A 21,057-nucleotide genomic window follows, 5' to 3' on the forward strand; every position below is an offset into this window, starting at 1 on the left:
TTTGCATTTAATTGCACTGAGCTCACCCTCGCTCGTTTCTGTTCTTCGTCTTTTGTCTCTAGGTTCTACCGTTTATCATTTAAGTATAAGTGCCCGACAGAAATCCCTCGATACTGTTAGAGAGTTAGGAACTAAGGAACCCTTGTTAGTATTGATCGAATTTTTTTTTTTTACTTGTTTTTACTCATAAGAACTTTTTAAAATCTATTTTTAATGAAATATTAAGTGTTGAAATTAAAAAATGTTTTTCTCTTCAATTAAAATCGCAATTTAAATTTTTGTCACATTGTTTATATATAATGGTCCATGAGTCTTTGTTACTTTTCTCTCTTCTGGGCACGCTGTCAAAACCAATAGAGCTGAGAGCAATAGTCAAGTCGAAAAATTGTTAATATCACATCGTGATATTTTAGACATATTTCATTTGTGTACTCGTTTATTCACAGCATATTTATTCCGCAATTAATTTTCCACTATTATATAACATAAAACTATTTTACTGCACCTACCTATTAAGAAAGTGTACGTCTCAAGACTTTTGCTTTTCAAGTCGTTAACAAGACGTTTCTCTCTAAGATCGCTCAAGTTCTCGCTGATATAAAAGCTCTAACTTACTTTCAATAAAAAAATGTGGCACGTTTTGTAAACCGAGTAATTATGAAAACATAATTTTATTATATATATTGCATGTGCTGGTAAAAGGAATAGTCAAGAATAATATAAGGAAGAGAGTGCAAGGATTATTGTCATAGAATAATTAATGCAGGCCCAGACAGCTCGGAGTATTAAGATGTCTTGGAATTACGAGGTATACAAAGAGCCATCTCATGTCTATTCAATTACTGAACGGGGTCAACTCAGTTGTCACTCTGTATTTACAATACAGCGTTACGACGTCCTATAATGAATAATGAATCCACGGAATAACCCGTTTGTAATCAAATGATTTCAATTCTGCTCAGTAGTAAATCTGTAATAATATTGATAGGTACATTTCTAATTGTAGTATTAAAAAGTTTATGTGTATTAAATCAGTTTGAACTGAAAATGTTGAATTTATATAATCATTTTATAACCTACGAGGTTAATGAAGGCCTAAACGCCAATACTTTTGATTTTTTATCCACGAATATAAGGACGGATACCATAAATACTTTAAATACTAAATATATATATAGTTAAACTGGTTTCATTAACTTAATAAAATAAAAATATATTTTAATAAAAATAACAAGTATATTTTAATATATCATCTTTTATGATGAGATCAATCAGCTTAACGTGAAAACGACAATGAAAATATGTCGTTAGCAGGAGGCCTCTCCGGCGCTGCCGTCGCTGGCTCTGACTCGACAAAAGATAATAAATGTCTGGTCGGTCTGGCCTGGCGCGGTCCCTAGAGTGTTGAATAAATTTTTCTAAAATTAAAGTTGCCTTTTACGTCGGCTAAGGCCACTATCTAATTTTGTAGTTAGGTTCTGGTAATCCATTATACATTTAACTATTTATTTTGTATTTGAAGTTTTAATTTTTTTTTATAAATACCATTTCAAATTTATTATTGATAATAAATATGAACAGTGATTTGAAGAAATGTATGATTGATAAATATTTTTAATGATGTTAATATCTTTTTAAATATCAACGCTTAGTAGAAGGACACCGTTTGAGTACTAGTTACCATCGCTTGAGTTGTAAATGGCATGAAGCTATATATAATTATCCCTGTAAATATAAAAATAAAACAGGTAAAAGTGAAATTTTTAATAAAGCGAAAATAGCGAGTATTCAGTTGGTAGGCTGACTATTTAGTTAGTTGCAATAAAGTTTACTATCAGCTTATGTGCAGTCAAAATAGATAGCATTTAAATTTGTAATCTTAAATCTTTGTTAAATTCATGTTATTTTGAATTTATATACAAACGAATGGTTTAGAAATGTCCTTAATGTTGTTTAACTATACACAATAAGGTCTAGTTTATAAATAGATTCTGATTTTAATTGACACACTTGTTGGCTTTCCACTATATTGCATACAAAATTTATGTTAATATATTGCGATGTATGTTGTAAATATGCACACTATGACGCTGTCATCCAATTTTGTTTATAAATATAATATGATAATATATTAAAATTATAAATTAGAATATATGAATTCAAGGAATATATTTCAATACACATGAATTTATTCTCAAATTCCTGACTTTTTCATGTCAAACCAAAAAAACTCAGGTATAACAAAAAAATATTTGCGAGTATTAGCTATTCAAAATCCTTTGAATCTCTTTGAATATATAGTGTTCATAAAAAAAGCTTTATGGAAGCAAACTATGACGTCCGCTCGGCATACATTGAACCCGATTGATTTTGGCCTCAATAATTCACGAGGATGTCGTATCGCATCCCACTGAAACAGAAACTAGAGCATACACGCGGAAAACAAGATTAAATGTATACTAATAAAACTATCCAGATATTCTATGGTTTTAAAAAACTGACAAACATTTTAAATGCAATTCTTTTTAGAGCGTTAAAATTACAAAATAAGATGAGTTATATCTAATAACAAAGTATGATTATTAAAATTAGTCTATCTAGGTATGAAATAGGTCTCACAATTGTTGGCTCTAATTATTTACTTTTATTAGCAATAGATTTTATGTTATCGACCCACAAATCGTGATTTGTAAAATAGGAAGACATGACAAGGTTGAAAGTCCATGACTTAAATTTCGAACAAAAAGTTTTTGTCACGCTCCCAAACACTCTAGGTGCGTATAACTCAAAGAATGCTCTAATAACAAAAAACTAAGGTTTTTCTCCCCGACTTTTATACTGCTTCAGTGTAGTCTATATACTGGCTTGGAAAATAACTGAGAGAAATGGGCGTTTTGCTAAAGTTGAAATGTATAATAATAGTTTAAATGTATGCCATAGCATTATATACAGCAGCATCTTTTTCACACATAGTTTTAATTTTTCACTGTGATAAAGAGTTTTCATTTTTCACTTCTCGGTAATAACATACCTTGAATCAAATAATGTAATAGTTGATTCATGCTAGCATAACTGAAATGTTATCATTATAGAGAACTTTAATCAAGGTATTTTTGTTGTAACATGTTATGATATAAATAAGTATAAATAAGAAATAACAATTAGACGTAATGAAATGAAAATTACCTAATCTCATGAACAAGGCCGGCAACGCACTCTAGAGTCTTCAGGCTCCACAAGTGTTCATGGGCGGCGATGACCACTTACCATCAGTTGGCTCGCCTGTTCGTGTGCCCCCTGTAATATGAAAAAAACTTTCACAGAAACACGATATACATTTATAGTACATCGTTATCAAATATCGACATAAACTAAAAATAATCTCCAAAATTAATCAGAAAAATACACTGTATTTATTAATTTCTTAAACTGTATCCAAATTCAAGTTCAGAATTCAATCGGTTGTGACTTTTAAAAATAATATTTCTTAAATTATAATTTTAGAGACACACAAATGTGATCTATTATTATTCTGCCATAACTTATACTTTTGATTATATTGAGTAACTCTTTAACGTTACCTCGTATGAATTTGAGTAACAATGAAATATGACTTGAGCCTCGAAATCAATGAATGACTAATTAATATTTACACCCCGGAGGTTGATAAAGGATTGATTTGCAAGAATTCATTATCCATTCCGTCATAGTTTCAATGTAAATTGAAACTATACCATGAATAATAATTACCTTAATCCAATACGCCGAATTAAATCAACAATACTATTTAGAACATTAGTAATAGACAAAAATTTGTACCAAAAATTACATAAGGATCATTTTTTTATAAACCAAATACAATGCTCGGTTGTGATATTACTTTTATGCAACTCATTTAAAAAAAATGATAAAAATTGTATCCTTTTAAATGAATTGCACAATGTTTCGATATCCAAGCAGCGTTCCACTCGCGAATTCTCCCGCATAGTCAGCTTATCATCGGAATTTATGTACTTTTTTACAATAAAATTTTCTGTTAAACGAATCGAACACTGATCGAAGTAAAATATTTTCTTTACGACATTGCAATGCAAGAGAAATGTTTCTCTCGCTATTATTAATAATTTCATGTCAAAGACTGGGATCGGTATTCGCAGACAAAGATTCCGGTAGTGAGAGCGACTTCGGTACCGGTTTAATATCATCTTTGAGGAATGATGCCAACCTAGATCTTTCTGTGGACGAAGAATATGAGGATTTGCGAGCGGAAGCATTAGCTTATCATAGCGCTCTTGCCTCACTAACGTCTCGGAGTAAGTCATTTTAATTTATATTTCTTTGAAACTAGTCATTTAGAATTAAAAGAATTCGGCTTTGAAATTAGTTTTGAAAAATTTCTTTTAAATATATGCACCCATCCCGATACCTTTTATAAAAATCATTGCAAATGAATTATGTAAGGTAAATTCAAAATTAATAAGCGTAAAATGAAACGTCAAGTTGAATTGTACAACGAATGGAAAATACTTTTTCTAATAAATGATTGGTAAACACACAGTTCGTTAACTATTGAAATATCTATTTTTTTCATCTTTTAGTAAATAAATATCGTACTGTTTATTATTAAAAATATTTTTATGATAAAAATATATAAAATATTTTCATTAGACTGAAAACGATTTTTTTTCCTCCATCAGTCTTATTTGACATCGAGTTCATCAGACAAAAGATAGACGTAAATCAGAGCACTTATAAAACTAATAGATTTGATCTTTTTTTGGCGTTTAAATTGTTAATATTAATGGGTTATACTGAGAAATAGTGACTGTATTTGGAGCTAGGAAAGACGACGTCGCTTTGTCGTAGTTTTTATTTTATCATAAAATTTGAAAAAAATGTTGTAAGGCATGGGGATGGGGGACTTACAATAGACTTTTCACCAAAAATATGTAACTGTATATGTCAATAAAGTAAGTTAGATTATTTCATTATACATTTTTATTTTTATGTATATATTTTCGAATAATCAGGATCTTTAATAACAACCGAATGTTGGAAACATGGCGGTATCTGCATCAGCTTCAAACTATGTCCCGGTTATAGACAACTCACAGAAATACCTGGCTGTAAAAACAGACATAGAGTTTGCTGTTTTGTATGGAATCAGTTTGAAGTAAGGGATATGAGAGATAAAGGTATAGGAAATCCAGCGTTTCCATGGAGTCTTAATCATGAATATGGCGGTGAAGGGATACGAGAAATAACTACAAAGCGCCCTAAGAAGAAAAAACGTACAACTGTTAAGGAAATTAAAAAAAACTCCTATAAGAGATTATAACTGTTTTCTTTACCATCTCATGACATATCGTTCATTAACATTATGAAAAAAAAATATCGTTAAAGGAGAATATCAAGAATAATAAAATTCGTAGTCAAGTAAACTAACTTATCTTGTATTTCGACTCATTGACTGGTTACTCTACAAAATAAAATTAAATCAAACTTGTCTATTCAGTGATAACAAATACAATCCAAGTGAATCGAAATGTAGAAGCCAAGAAATTGTTATCTAAACCAATGTTTTCTATCGAGTGTGAAATCAATTTTATAGACAACTGAAATCATTTGACAGAGCACAAACTGATCGAATTCTTTTCGTAGCTATGTTGCTTGTCTTTAGTTTTTTTGTATCTATACCTATTATTTCCATAGAGGGAGATTTTATAGATCCCCTAGAAAGTATTCCATTATTACCACCAACTTATAAAGACATATTTATTGCGAGCAAAGGAGGCAGGCCACAGCTCGGTTTGTACTACATTGTATATAAATAATAATTATATTGTGCATTGTAAAAACAAATTTCATAACCCATCATCTTTAATCCCCCATAAGGAACTACCTCTGCGACTTGTTGGGCTCGCGGCGGCATTTGTATACAGGTCAGACACTGCTCTAGTGATAAGGGTTTTGATGCAACAGTTAGCGGTTGTTCAAGCAGATTTAAGGTATGCTGCAGAGTATTTAAACAATTGCCACCAACCGTTGGCGTTCAAAGAAGTCGTCAAATCGAAAAGGATGACGATGAAGAAATTGAAGATATTGATAAATCTTTGGGATCTGGGTTTTTAGTGTCTTTATCTTTACCTTGATGAGTAGTGTCTTTATCTTGATGAGTAATAAATCCAATCCAATCCAATAAAAATAAGTTTCTATCCAACGTATAAAAGTTAGATATATTTATTCTTTAAATTTCATGACAAAAAATTGCTAAAGATTATATAATTCTAAGTATCAATACCACATTTTCTTCAAAAAAACTTTTATTATTTTTGTAGTTTCATAGCACCAAAGAGACCATATAATTTTTAATTGAGTGTCCTCTATTCCTGTGAAATAGATATAATCGTACTCTACCTTCACATGGGACAAATTGATGTTGATGGAATATTTCATCTCAACAAAATTAACAGACCTGGAGACTGCACTTTGTACATTTTGAATGAATTATTTATGTATCGGTTTCTGCTATTTTATTTGTTTTCTACAAATTTAATGCAAATTATTGTTAAAGTTTGGAAAGAAACATATTTTGAAATATTGTAAAGTAACACATACATTTTTAATAAATTTTCTGAAGTTCTAAAACACGAGAAATAAATAAGCTTAAACATACTTGATTCTTAAATTACCCTCAGGCTCAGCCGCCATCTTCTATGGCTAGATAAAAAGAGGCTTAGTTGTAAATAGTCTTTAGTTTGAACGTGTGCCAAATTAGTTTACCTTCGCTGTAGTAACAAATACACGTGGCCTAGAAAATATATTTCTTTTTAATTTATTTGTAGATTGAATTGTCCTTAGTTCTAACAAATCACTTAATAATTGTTCAAAGCAATTAAAAAGCATTATACAAATATATTTGCTTAAAACAATATCATTTATGTATTTCGAAGTTAATGTGTATTCTTGTATATTTTAACTGTACCATATTGCCAGTTATGTATGAGGAAGTTGTACAGTTAATGAAAGAGAATTTATAATATTTGTGACGAAAACATTTTTTTTTTTACCAAAGAATATAGAAACTATTTCTGTATTTAACACTTCAGATCCGAAACCTCTTTAAACAAAGCTAAGAGTTTTCAATTCAAGAATTTCTTTCTAATTAAAATTTTTAATGGTTAAAGCGTTTTTGCTATCAACTTTTATTTAGTTCTTTAAGATTTGTTTTTAAGTTCTCTAAATGTTTCTACAATAGTATAACGTACCATATGACATCTTAGTCTTAAGTAAGCAAGTTTTTATGTTTCTTATTAGAAATATTTTGACATTTCAATATTTTATACCTTGTGCCTACTAAAAATAAGTATCTTTTTTTTTCGACAACATCAAACTTGAAGTTTTTATTTTCTTATCTTGATAACTGGGTGGTACATAAAAAGGACATAGATTACTTGAAAAGACAAATATTTTTTTTACTTTATTTCGTTTAGTCATTATGTATGCTTCTCATGAAAGGTAAACCATACATATTATAGGTAAATACTCTAATGTTAAAAAGAAAAAGTATCTCTCTTACAAATTTATGTTCAACACCACAGTCAATAAACGTTGTACCAAATTACTTCAGACATCCAAGGGTTGAGTAATAAATCGTGGAATAGGCAGGTTAATTAGACAATTTCTTCAAATGGCACCACGTAAATTGGAATAGCGTGAATGGTGAAAAACCGTCCTACGTAAAACAAATTACATCTTTACAACCACAATTTATGTCAGGTATAATGAGTCGCTCGGAGTTATAAGTAAGTTGTATTCATTTGTCCTCTTCGTTGGATGGTTACAGTGAAAGAATAGTACTAAACTTAAAACCTGTTTTTAAGAGTTCATTTTGTTTATGAATCCTCAACTTTCTAATGCTTTAAGAAACAATGAAAATTATAGTTTAAGGAAGTGGAAAATTATATAATAGAAATGGCTTCCAAGAAAATAAAATATCCGAAAATATAACGTACCCTTGTACAAAAAAAAAAAATCTGCAGAAAAATCAACAATGCTGTAGATAACGGAATAAAATATATTTAATTAAAGTTAATTAGTTGATTTAATGATATAGAAATTGTTCTGTAATTTTATTAACAAAAACAATCACCAAACCCCACAACAACTCTCCGATGTATAGCGAACAAACAAGTTATAAATAAAACTAACCATAAAAACGCAATTAATAAAAGCTAACAACATGAGAAAAGTTAACACGGAAACTAATATAGGTCTAGCACGGCTCCTCGGAATTCCGATTTCGCTTTCTATGCAAATGCTACCCACACACAATAACAATATATTTTATTAACATTTCAGCTAATTGGTTCTCCTCCCCCTAAAACTCATAACCTTCCAATGTTATAAGCCAAACAACAAGGACCTTAGACAAAGTTTTATTTCCTTGAGGAAAATGCTTCTAGTAAATGTATTAATATCGGTATCAGATTTTAAGAACTTTCATTTAACAATATAATTTTTAAAATCGATAAGAATTCTGTCGGTGCTGTAAATATTTCGATTCCTTAAGCCAAAATATCATTAAAAGATTCAAGGAAAATAAAAATGTTACGATCACAGAATACTGATTCTTTTCTTGTTACTTGGTTTCGAATAATATTAGGCATGATAAATTACGTTCTTAGTGAATACCAAAAATATAACGATACAAAATAATAAACTTGTATTCTTATATATTGATGCTGTGTGATTTGCCAACATAAAATTTATTCTCCATCGTTTGTACTGTATAAAAGAGGTGTTGAAAAACGTCATTAATTAAATTAATTGGTTGTTAAATTGTCTATTTACAGTTTACAAATGTTAATTTAACCTGAACGCGAACATTCATTTCATTACAGAGATCATTACAAATACATCAGCATGGAGAGAAGTTTTAATTGCGTTTTAAATTACCTAATAATGTGACGCGTTATCTTAATATATGAAGTTTTGTGGAGGGTGGTACAATCGCAGTTATAAAGACGAATTTTGTGATGGTTCTTCTCAAACATCTTTATTATTCATGCCAGTTGAATGAGGAAGTTGGTGTTTCAAACAATCTTCAAGATGTAATGTTAGCAGGTGTATGAAATTACAATTTTGATCGAATATCACTAAACTTACTAGGCTAAAGTTAACCTGCCTCGGCTTTTAGCATCTTGTCAAAATATTGAATGACATAACAGTCTAATATATCTTATAGACAAGTCCTTTACTCCAAGAGTTTGAGATATATTATTTTTGTCTTACAGAACATTAAAAATAATTTTGGACAATTCTTGAAACAGTGAACAAATATTGGTATAAAATATTCATACAATATCCTTTAAATAAAGGACAGATATACTATTATTTTACCAAACGTATCTTTCTCTAAGCTATTTTTGTCTACCTCATAAATAATTCTTTAAAAAGCCACAGCCCATTTCTTAACAGTAACAATTTTCTATAACGTAGTCTACGTTATAGAAAAATTTTCTGGTAATCTTTTTTAGTCAACAATAAAAAATAGTCAAATTTCATACACATTCTTTTCAAAGCAATAGAAAAATATTGAAAATTCAATAACAGCTATGGAGTTGAGATGCTTGCTGGAAGTTTCGAAAACTTTTATAATTTTAAAAGGTTTTAGAATTTTTTCCACTATACACTTTAAATTCTCATTTCGAAAAAAAAAACAATATAGCTAATACAGTTTAAAGCCTTTCTGCTAAAAACAACTTAGGGTTTCTAGTTTTTTTTCTGATTGAAACACTGAAAAGAAAAACGAAGGTTTTTTAGTAATCAATTTGTATTAAATTAAACCTGATGAGATCTTAAAATGGACCGTTGATAACATTTATGATAATAATCATTTGGTAGAGCTGAAAAACATATCATGTTTTTTAGCTTTTAAACAGAATCATCGGACGGAAAAGTTATTGAATGTGTATTAAAATATAAAACACTATCTTCCCTTCCAATCATAAGAAAAATATACGTATTTATCCGACAAATTTGCTTTCGCCCCCTGAGGATGGAAAAGCAAACATCGGTATCTGACATTGCACGAGACAGCCGCCGTCAATTGCTATAAACTCAGATTTTGTACAATTGTTTTTTGTCTGAAATTTATTACAACTTTTATAAAAATAGCAGAAAGTTTAAGACAGCCAGAAAGACAGAAAGACAGAAAGTTTAAGTGTAGGTTTGTTTCTATAAATTAATTAAATGCTTGACTTCAAAAAATGGTTTCATGTAAATGTATCATTTGTAAGTAGAAAAGCACTATCATGCTAGTATCTTTTAAAATGTCTATTTCTTATTTTTATTTTATCTATTTCTTATTTAAATTGTTGTTTATTTTCTTAATTATGAAATAATTGACTACATTAATAGTTTAATGAAATTGGTATGAATTGATTTATTAAAAATGAGTTTAATTAAAATTCTTTTGGCAAGTTGTAATAAATTTTCGAATAATAAATAAAAATATGAAATTAAAATGTTTTATTTTATCAGTAAATATATATATATATATATATATATCCGTAAGTAAAGGGCAATATAAAGAGATAGGAAGCGATTTTAGCGAACAACAAGTCAAATCAGAATTAGGGATGAATTCAACAATGTAGATTTTTTCAGGTTCTTCAATATAACATCATTAAAGTTTTGTGAGGAAAATAAATATAATAAAAACTGTTTCATTTCATATTATTTCTGATGAAGTTACAATTTATACTTATGCAATATTAGACTTCAATTATTTAAACTAATAGATATATCAACAAAGAGGTAATAACAGGATTTTCTTAGAAACTTAGAACCAATGGGCAAAATATTTATTAAGAATTTCATGTGGAGAGTTTAATGAGAGGGCATTTATTTGTTAAACCGCCAACCAGAGTGTAGCGGTTTCGAGGTCTCAGTTAAGAAGGTCTGACTCTTAATGCACACGGTTCTTTAGGTAAAATTTGGGTTCAATAAATTTTTACGATGTCCTTCTAAAAGGTTAACCTCATTACTAATTTATATATATATGTACATATATAATCCTATAGCATTTTGCCGATGGAATAAATTACGGTATATTCTTCAGTAATTTCCTTAACGACGAGCGTTTTGTTCTCGACAAGGAAAAGAAATATTACAGATACGTTTCGTGGTAAATTGCGTTTAATAAATAAAGTTGAAAAGATTGTAAGTTTGCACGTCTTTCCTCTTATTGAATATAAATAAAGAAATAATTTTTAAATCTGAAAATATCAAAAGCCGAAAGCTCTATAGATTATGAGCAAATTTTCTTTGGCGCTTTCGGTGTTTGGGGCCAATATCAATATTCACAGTGCTAAATTACATCAGACCATTTTCACGCTGTATCGTAGAGGCATGCCCTCAGGTGTTGCCGAAGAGCCGAGCTTCGCCGCTTCCGGATTATAAGTTATTAACCATAATTTTATATCTTCTTGGTGTTCAAATCGAATATTTTTGTACAAAAATCTGCTTTAAGGAAACGTTGAATTGAATACTTTTTACGGGAAGGAATTTAGTTCGTTACATAAAATTGAATCTATTTAATTTAAAGCTCTTATTTCAATATATGCGCACGTTTACACGTCTTTAATGTCTGGAAATTTTAAAAATAATCTTATCGAAATTACAATTTCATATAATATAATACGTAATCTCCGTAAGTAACGAGCGGGTTCAAGTACCTTTCCTTCCGCAATAAGAACGGTAACAGGAAACGTGTTATTGCACAAATAAATACGTTTCCAGTATAAAACAAAACCTATCCATACGATTTTATTCTTATCATAGAATTAAATATAAAATAGAGTTATAAAACTTCCTGAATGGCCTTGTGATTGTAATGATTTTGTCTGGTAAAGAATAATTGTTGGCTGAAAAGTTACCAACAAAGGGTGGTCATACAATCAAATATGATAGCATAATATATACAAATATACTTCGACAACACAACATTCACTTACGTATTAATTATTCAAGAAGTCTTCATCCTCATCCTGGCATAACATACGATCCTACTTTACGCATAAATAATAACGCTGGCAACTGTGTCGCAAACAGTCTATGCGTCTCAAGAAGAACCGGAATAAACACAAAATTTTCTATACAAATTTTGAACATAACATTCTTAAAGTACAATAATTATATTAAAAATATAAAAACTTTTCCCCATGTTACAGATTAAAAAACCAATATCAATTTAGTAGCGGGAAAATAAAAATACATATAAATCCATTACGTATAGAGGTAAACTGCCTTTGTGTTATTTCCATGAAAATTGCCTATATAGTCGGACTTATTGCATTAGTCCTTCAGTCGAGAGCTTTAAAAGGTGCTCCAGTTCATATTTTTTATGGTTTTTTACCTATCGATACCGTTTACAGTGGCAATAGATTAGAGAACAATTATGCGTATAATTTACATAACATTAACTTGTTTAAATGAATTAATCAAAATATTTAATGTTTATGTCAATCAGCACTTTTATAGATTTCTATGAATCTTGTTTATTCAATACTTTAAAATTATAAATCACAATTACCTACTAAAATTCACTAATATCTATAGAAACAAAGAAATTATATTTTCTCACTCACAGGAAAAGTAGAAATGCAATAAGAATGGTGACAACTGTTTCTGTGACAGACTTCCTGATAACTGATCGTAATTCACTAACGCTTTTATCATAGAAAATTGAAACCTATTCACCCACCTTGAAATATTGCCTCAAAGGGAACAAATTTATTTTCACATTCATCCCACTCTTGATGTTTGAAAATTGAACAGAGATAGAAGTGACAATAAACGTGAAATTTAATTTGTGAAAGAATTTTTCCAATAAAATACTAGATATTATCATAATTTGATAAGGAATTCACTTATTTTTATATTTTTGACATATCTAGTATATTTCTAACAGATATAAAAAACTTATTCATGACACAAGACATAATCCTTCAGAAAATAATGAATAGCACATGTGTCGAGGCCTTTAAATAAAAATAAAAGCTGCAAACAACAAACAAGAGATAGAGTCAATAGATAATAGTAAAGCGAGAGTCCTTGGTAGTTAGAGAAATTATTGAAAATAAATTAGAAGCTCCTCTTATGTTCATTCGACACACTTCACACAGCTGTATATAACAAGTTTATCTTTTATTTTGTATTTATATAAGGGTTTATTAACCTTTGTTTTAAAAGAAACAAAAAATTACTTTAATATTTTTTTATTTGAAATATTAAAAAAATCACCTAGACTGTTGATATAAAAACATGTATAAATAAATAAATTATCTTAATCTCATTATTAGAAATACTCAAATTTGTTATCTCAAGTCCAAGTATGTTTCCATAAATAATATTGTATGTACATCATTCAATAAAATATTAGAATGACGTAGATAGTTGCAAGGAATTCTATTCTAGCTTGAGACAAATATGTAAACTTCTTTAACAAAGGATCATAAATCATGACCTCTGGCGGAGAAGTCGCAAATGGGTAGCGATATTAAGATAATGGGACGCTTTCAATTTGCATAGAACTTTCTAATTGCTTTTATATAGATATAGAAATTAATCTTAGAAGTTCCTATAATTAAATGTTGTAAATAACTACTACGGTAGTATTTTACAGTTTGAGTGTTTAACACATTGTATGTCGATTACATGAAACAACTGTGATGAATTAAATGTTGTAGGATTAGATTGACAGAAATAATTGAAGCACCCATTATCAGTTTTTTTTTTAATAAGAAATGAATATAGTTTTGAGTTATTCTACTGGCATTGTAGAATTCTTCCTTCGCTCGATTGATGATGATGACAAAAAGAGTCAGAACATCAGAATAAATTTAAATTGTTCGGAATAAAGATCGCTCGAGCATTTTGAAATCTAGTCAATAGTCCCAAAGGAAAGGGTAAGCTGTTTTCTTTCCTTGGCTGACTTAAATTATGGTCTAACCACGCTTGAACAGTTTCCCCCTCCCCACCTCCTAATAAATTTTCTCCCTCAAGCAGCTCTTGCGGAAGTTTTCATAATAGTTTTTCAGACACCCGTTCTTGATAATAGCTAATTCCTAGAATTCTTTTGTTTTTAACATTTTTGTCGACTGCTTTATGTTCAAACTTCCAATTAAGTTGGTATAGTTAGATAAGATAAGTATATTTAAAATTATTATTTAAATTTAAACTTGGAAAGCTGTTTGTATTTCTAATTCTTTTCCTCACATATTTTTTGCATAATCAGGCATAATAGGAAGACACCTAACAATATTAGACGGAAACAAAAATAATATATATACTTTGAAGTGCTCGAAATAACAAAAAACTAAGATACACAACAAGCAATCGTTTTAGAAGTTTGACAGAAGAAAACTGCACGTAGTTGCAATATATTCAAAATTTTACTATTTTCCTGAAGATCAATTAACCCAATAAAGGCGTATATAATCATATTTTAGGTTTTTTTTAAATAAATATTGTCAATAAATAAGGATGTGATCTAAAATTATTCTTTATGATAGTCTAGCAATGTTAACCTTTACTAAAAATGTTTATTTTTTCTTAATAATAAAGAATGATAAACTTATTTACATGAAAAGATGTTTACAATACATGCATACATGCTTAATTCATCGTCTTCAGGGAGAGCGCAAACGCTTCACAGGCAAAGTATCTGGAACGCGATATCCTGGAAGTCACAGGTCATAGAGGAATTACGGTATACGTTTTCTCTTTATAAATATAAAATTTTTTATGAAAAAATATGTGCTTCATTAAATATAAGAGCCGCAATAAAATTACGAGTCATGTTATACAATAAATAAAAAAGATATATTATGTGCTACGAAAAGGTTTTTTTCTGTTTATGCATATTATAAAAATCGTATTCTGAATAATTTCTTTTATCAAAATTTAAAAAATGCATAGCCCGATGAGAAATTAAAAGTTTTACCTATCTTATTTATAAAAATAACTTATTATATGAAGCTTATAACTTTGACCAAAATGAAAAAATGAAATATGTTCATTTAGTGCTAAGCCAAAAGCCCGGATAAGTATTAGGGGAAAATAATCTACGAATCATTAACCGTTCATTTCATTACTGCGACGCCCTGGAGAGGCGATTATCGGCTCTTTGTCCCGCAAATTCCCTTTGATACTACATTCTACATGCGGTTTTCGATCGGATATTGCGGGATAAAGTTAGAGGTATTGTCTCACGTGTAAGTTGATAAACGTGACGTAATTTTCTTGAAAATAAGATATTTTTATACGTGTTATTTTAGTTACGTAAAAAAGATTAATACTATCGTCTGTATTTATAATTTCCAACTTGCATATGATTCATGAAATATTTAATACATTATATTAAATTGAAACTATCAATGCATTATATTAAAAAAAATTATAAACAAATAATTTTGTGTATGCATTTAGCAATATAATGAATAATCTGCAACACAGTAAGATCTTATCTCGTGTGATCTATTACTAAGAACCACATTAACAATCCAGGACTTGATAACAAGAATTTCTCGTTATTGGTAAACGTATGTAGATAATAACAGAGTTAGACAGGAATTAAAGTAAATCTTTGGAGATATACGTTAAAGTTCACTATAAACTTGATTAATAACTATATAAGGCTGTATGCGAACGATGCTGAAAAGATAAAATTAATAGAAAAACGGTCATATCGATTTCAATTATCTGAAGAAAAGACGTCATTGGTTACATATTATTTGATATATTCGAGAAATATAAAAATATATCTTCTTTTATATTTTCTCTTTTATAAAAGATATGAAAACTGATACTTATAAAATATGATATTCCATTCATCTAGCCATGAATAGTTCTAACATGCTAAGTATCTACGTAACGGAGGCGTGCACTTGCAAATAGCTTTGTGTTAATGATGCTGCATTGTATAAAGTTATTAACGTCTCTTGTTACAGGATAGAGGATGGAAAATGAGAAAGGTGAACAATGACAGCATGTCCCCGCCGCGAGCGATGACCCTGCAGGGCGCCGGGGGTCGCGAGCCGTCGGCGGGGCCCGTCAGCCACCACGCGGCCCTAAACACGCACTCAACACAACATTTTATATGGAAAATCACGCTTATTAGGCTATATCTACAGTTTCTAAAGGTGATATCACATTTCCGCGATACCGCATTCCCGCGAGCTCTCGTGAACTATAATTTTCCAAAGCGTCCGCTGGTCAAATTAAAAGCGGCTGTGAGTGATTTTGAATTTCGAACTAGTACATTGTGCGATTATAAATCGTTATTAGTGAATGCTCTAGTGCAATTATTCTTTGTTGCCAAGTGTATTGTGTGCGTCAGGCGTCATTGGGCTCACCGCTACAATATAGTACTTCTGTTACTTTTGAGTGGATTTTGTAGATATAGTGAAGGAAAGCGTGATAATGATCTGCACATTGGTGGTATATTTCCGATGGAAGGAGAAGGTGGCTGGCAAGGAGGGCAAGCATGTAAGCCAGCTGCTGAATTAGCTCTTGCTGATGTCAACGCTAGATCAGATTTACTATCTGGTTTCAAGTTGCTACTTCATAGCAACGATAGCAAGGTAAATATTATTAAAGAAATATAATTCATTGAAAATTTAACATTTACTTTTTACAATGTTTTCATAATGATACTGTCTTGAAAAGCGACTGCTGGTAATTTATAAAATACTTATCACCATCATCATCGGACCCCACTGCTGATCAAAGACCTCTTCTCACATAGAGAAAGTTAGAGCATCAATCACCACGCTTGCTCAAAACGGGTTGGCGATTTCAGTTGTATAATTTAAAATTATAAGACCATATTTAGTATATAATACTCTTAGAAAGTACATATGACTCGGAAAAATCACATTGGTAAATGCCAGGTTTCGAACCCGCACCCTCGCGTATGAGAGGCGAGCCTTTAATCTCCAGGCCACCACGACTATTCTTATTAAATACTTAAGTTCCTTAAAAAAAACCTTGAAAAATAAATAAAAATAGAGGATTCACTCCATTAAACTGCTATTGTTTTTCCTTATAAGTACCAATGTTATTATTATACTAACCCTAAACAAAGCAAATGTCCTCAGAATTAGATTTATATTCTATCTTCTACTTGCCGCTTTACTACGTAAATCTCAGTAACAACTTCAATCAACGTAATGTCTATAGCCTCGTCTTCGTTCATAGTGACGAGTATAATCTATTAAAATTGATGATTCTTCTTGATAAAGGATATGAGTATTGACGTCAAAGCAACCGTTAGCGTTATAGCTAAATTGCTCCGGTAAAGGATTCCAATTTTTGATACACGTTAACCCACGTCACAAAGGTAATTTAGCTAAACGTGTATTAAAGAATACAGAAGCTTTAAAATTTTTTGTCTGACTGTGATCAGATTGTAAAGTTAACTTTGTCGTAATAAATTAAAAATTAAAAGAAATCTCAAAAATTTTTGAATTTGTGATAAAAACTACAATTTCAGGCTGACGCGAGGGTGAATCTGACACTCAATTCAATTATTGAAAATTTATGAATGGTCCATGGCAAAAATTTTGTCGGATAAATTTTTCGATTCATTCAGAAGTGATTTTCCAATTTATATATATTAATCTGACACTTGGATTAATTTACAACTTAAGTGAAATGGGATAAAATGGGACTGCGTTTTTGTTAAATGTGGTAAATGTACTAATTACCTTTTAATAAATATTAATTAAATATGAAGTTCATATATAAATCAATACAGTATTGTCCAGTTTTAAGTCAATACTTTATAAAATTTCTTTCTGTTTTAATAATAACTGCCACGATACTACCTTGGCCTAATTTGCTTGGGTACCGAAAGCATTAAAAATAAATCATTAATTCTACCTACTGCATAAAGGTGTTAGTAAAAAAAATCCCTTAAATTTTCAGACATTCCTCTCTTAATAGGATTGACTCCCATACCTTAAAACTAATAAGTGTTATTATTATAGAAAGCCGGTTGCACCTCTCTATTCCTAAACAACCAAGGTTGGCAACGTATATCTATGGGCGACGGTGGCAACTACCCACCAATTAGGCCGTCTGCTCATTTGCCATCCCCATCAAAAAGAGACTTAAAATATAAAATATGTTTAAAACTTCATTTAACTATCAAAAGGTGGCACTTACAGGCGTATCTAATAAGAAACTACGAATTGCAAAATAGCCTACTATTTTTATTTAAATTATTTATTCAACTCAAATAATTGGTGCTTCTATGAGACGAATACATGAACAATATGTTATTCTTTCGTAAAATTAACTTAAAATCTAAAATTTTAAATTACAACTATTTTTGTATTTATTCAGAGCGGAAACTCTTTAATAAAGATCTATTGTTCGTTTGGTGCAATTTTGAGCAAAATTCGAAAACCTTTCAATTTATCTAGGTCAAAACTTAACTGTTTAAAACTGAATAGTTTGGTAAAATTATTACTTTTAACAATTATTATATAGTAAATTATTCATAATCTGAATAAAATATAATATTATACAAACCTTCAAACCATCACTTGGGTATTACAAATACGAATGCATTGAAAATATATTATTCTATAGTCACACAATGATCCGATGATCATGAGGAATATCCGCGTTATAAAGAGACAGTTAATATCTAATTATATTTTTTACTGTACAACATAATATTAAGCATAATAAGATATGATCTGAAAAATCATTATTACAACTTAAACTAACAAAAGCAAAGTTAAAGAGTGAAAAGTATGAGAAAATGAAGAACTGAAATAAGATTTTCTTTCTCTACTTACTTAATACTTAAGCTGGAATTTGAAAATAATTTATTTTTGTATTTACTTTAATATATTTATTTTTAACCTATTACTATTTGAAGTTAATTTTAAACATAGAAGTAAATTTTTACTTTCTTTACTTTTACTATATGGGCAAACACTTATAGATTTAAATAATAATTTAATACGTTTGCGTATTTAGTACGTATTTTAAATTCAACACTGCTACGCCCATTAAACACGATATCGATTTTTTATTGAGTTTTAAAGTCACTCCATGAGGAAAAATCTTATAACAAATTAGTTAAAATCATACCATATTTTACCCATTTGGATATATAAAGACTTTTATCTACGATTTGCTTATAAAACGTGTGGTTACCAGTGTGAACCGGGACTCGGCGCAAGTGTAATGTACAATTTGCTGTACAATCCCCCTCAAAAGTTGCTGCTCCTGGCTGGATGTTCAACGGTCTGTACAACAGTCGCTGAAGCTGCAAAAATGTGGAATCTTATGGTTGTAAGTACTTTAATGGCTTTTACATTCAATACTAATGTTTTCTATCTTTTAGTCTTTCCATTTCAATTCCTTATCACAATTAATGTTTATAGATGACTTAACATCGTCTCAATAGAAATCAAGACTTAATAACTTTAAATTATGTCAGATTTCATGCTAATCGTTATTTAAATGACAATGGCTGTGTAATTACGTCCTTGTCCAATATACATTTGAATGTAGTCCCAAGCTTATTCAATAATATTATAGAATTATTAATCAAAATATTGTTTTCTTACCTTAGGTTAAGTTATTTATTAAATTCGCTTCAAAGCTGGGATTCAATCTAAAATTTAATTTAAATTTTGACAGAGCGCTCGTGATTATCATAAGTTTGTCTGTATAAGAACTTAATGTAAGTAATAAGTATACTCCGAATCTTGTAACGTATTCATGAAATTCTGTTGGAAATTAATTAAAACTATTACTTTATATAACATCTTTAGGCAAATAATAATTTGTGATAAATTAACCTACTAGTGCAAATTTATGGACTTACTCCACGCCTCTTGCATTTTGGACTTTATATTTCAGAGAGGCTCCTTTTATGCGACTTCAACAAAATGAAGTAGAATCCGAATAAATTAAGACATTAATTTAGAACGTTCCTACTAAATTTTATCCATATTTACTTACAAAACTACTTATTATATAGTAGGATTAAATATCAATAATTGGAAATGTATTTGAATATTATAAACAAGGAAAATATCAAGGTTTCCATCATATATATATTAAATGTATATTAAATATTAAAATTTCAAAAATTTACGAATTCTCTCATGCTATAAAAGGAACCTTTCAAAGGAAGGCGTATTTGTTCCCAATGGAGTCTTTTGTTAAGAATTTTTTGTCATTTGACAAAAACGTTAAGTATAATGTTTTGTCTTATACAGCTATGCTATGGGGCGTCGTCACCGGCACTATCAGATCGGGCAAGATTCCCTACGCTGTTTCGGACTCATCCATCAGCAACTGTACACAATCCAACCAGAATCAAGCTAATGCAAAAATTCGGCTGGTCACGTATAGCTATATTACAGCAAGCTGAAGAAGTGTTTATTTCGGTAAGTGTCATCCATTTCGTAATATTAATGCAAATTGCTCACCTTTATTAGGAACCTCGATAGATTTTGCAAGCGGCTTCGCTTTAATGAATTTCAAAATTCAGCCATATTTTAGGTAAAACTAGTCAACATAAGCGATAAATTCCGCTCAAAATGTCTAATAGATAGTTTTAATAGGTCTCAGTAACAACCCAATAACACGTCCACTATATTTTAACACATGTTGACATTCGATTGAAAATTTGAATGTGAGTAGGAGGTAAGGAAATTCAAATTAAAATACATACATATATAAAATACTATCCATGGCATGGCTTTTTTTTATAAAAACAATATCAAAGTATACAGCACCAGTAATTCCATAAAGTATCAGCCAAGTCAGTGCTTAAGATTTTATAAATTTAAGTGAGTAATTAATCGTTCTAGCAAATGTTTGTTAGCGCAGAACACGGTGACGATGCTGTTTAAATTTATAATGAGATCCCGAAGCACAGAATATACTCCTAAATTCGATAGATTCCTAATGAGTCTAAACATCAACCATATTGACTTTTCTAGATTACACAGAGATGTT

At 29.8% G+C, this 21,057-nt stretch overlaps 2 protein-coding genes and 1 long non-coding RNA gene across 3 annotated transcripts in view; 2 read left to right on the top strand and 1 right to left on the bottom strand.

The window, feature by feature from the left end:
- LOC116778936 (gamma-aminobutyric acid type B receptor subunit 1) overlaps window positions 1-21,057 on the top strand; it is a 109,005-nt gene that overhangs the window by 41,768 nt on the left and 46,180 nt on the right. Inside the window, exons 4-6 of the mRNA XM_061526934.1 lie at window positions 16,017-16,649; window positions 19,243-19,377; window positions 20,313-20,483. Of these exons, the coding sequence (XP_061382918.1) occupies window positions 16,032-16,649; window positions 19,243-19,377; window positions 20,313-20,483 (924 nt within the window). The 5' untranslated portion in view covers window positions 16,017-16,031. The remainder of the gene's footprint in view (window positions 1-16,016; window positions 16,650-19,242; window positions 19,378-20,312; window positions 20,484-21,057) is intronic.
- On the bottom strand, window positions 1,271-3,888 carry LOC116778971 (uncharacterized). The gene is made up of 3 exons (XR_009753543.1): window positions 3,751-3,888; window positions 3,187-3,297; window positions 1,271-2,410 (listed from the first exon to the last, which is right to left on the bottom strand). It is a non-coding gene; the product is annotated as an uncharacterized LOC116778971 (long non-coding RNA).
- LOC116778955 (uncharacterized) lies at window positions 3,981-6,524 on the top strand. The gene is made up of 3 exons (XM_061526948.1): window positions 3,981-4,313; window positions 5,031-5,808; window positions 5,896-6,524. The coding sequence occupies exons 1-2, from the start codon at window positions 4,100-4,102 to the stop codon at window positions 5,336-5,338; spliced, it is 522 nt and encodes a 173-aa protein (XP_061382932.1). The 5' UTR covers window positions 3,981-4,099; the 3' UTR covers window positions 5,339-5,808; window positions 5,896-6,524.

Source organism: Danaus plexippus (assembly GCF_018135715.1).
Source record: "Danaus plexippus chromosome 3 unlocalized genomic scaffold, MEX_DaPlex mxdp_30, whole genome shotgun sequence".
Classification (NCBI taxonomy): Eukaryota; Metazoa; Arthropoda; class Insecta; order Lepidoptera; family Nymphalidae; genus Danaus; species Danaus plexippus.

Excerpts from the sequence above, each read along its gene's own strand:
- LOC116778955 (XM_061526948.1), top strand. The coding sequence starts at position 4,100 with ATGTTTCTCTCGCTATTATTAATAATTTCATGTCAAAGACTGGGATCG. Across the intron at positions 4,314-5,030 it reads TGCCTCACTAACGTCTCGGA|GATCTTTAATAACAACCGAA; the intron begins GTAAGTCATTTT and ends TCGAATAATCAG.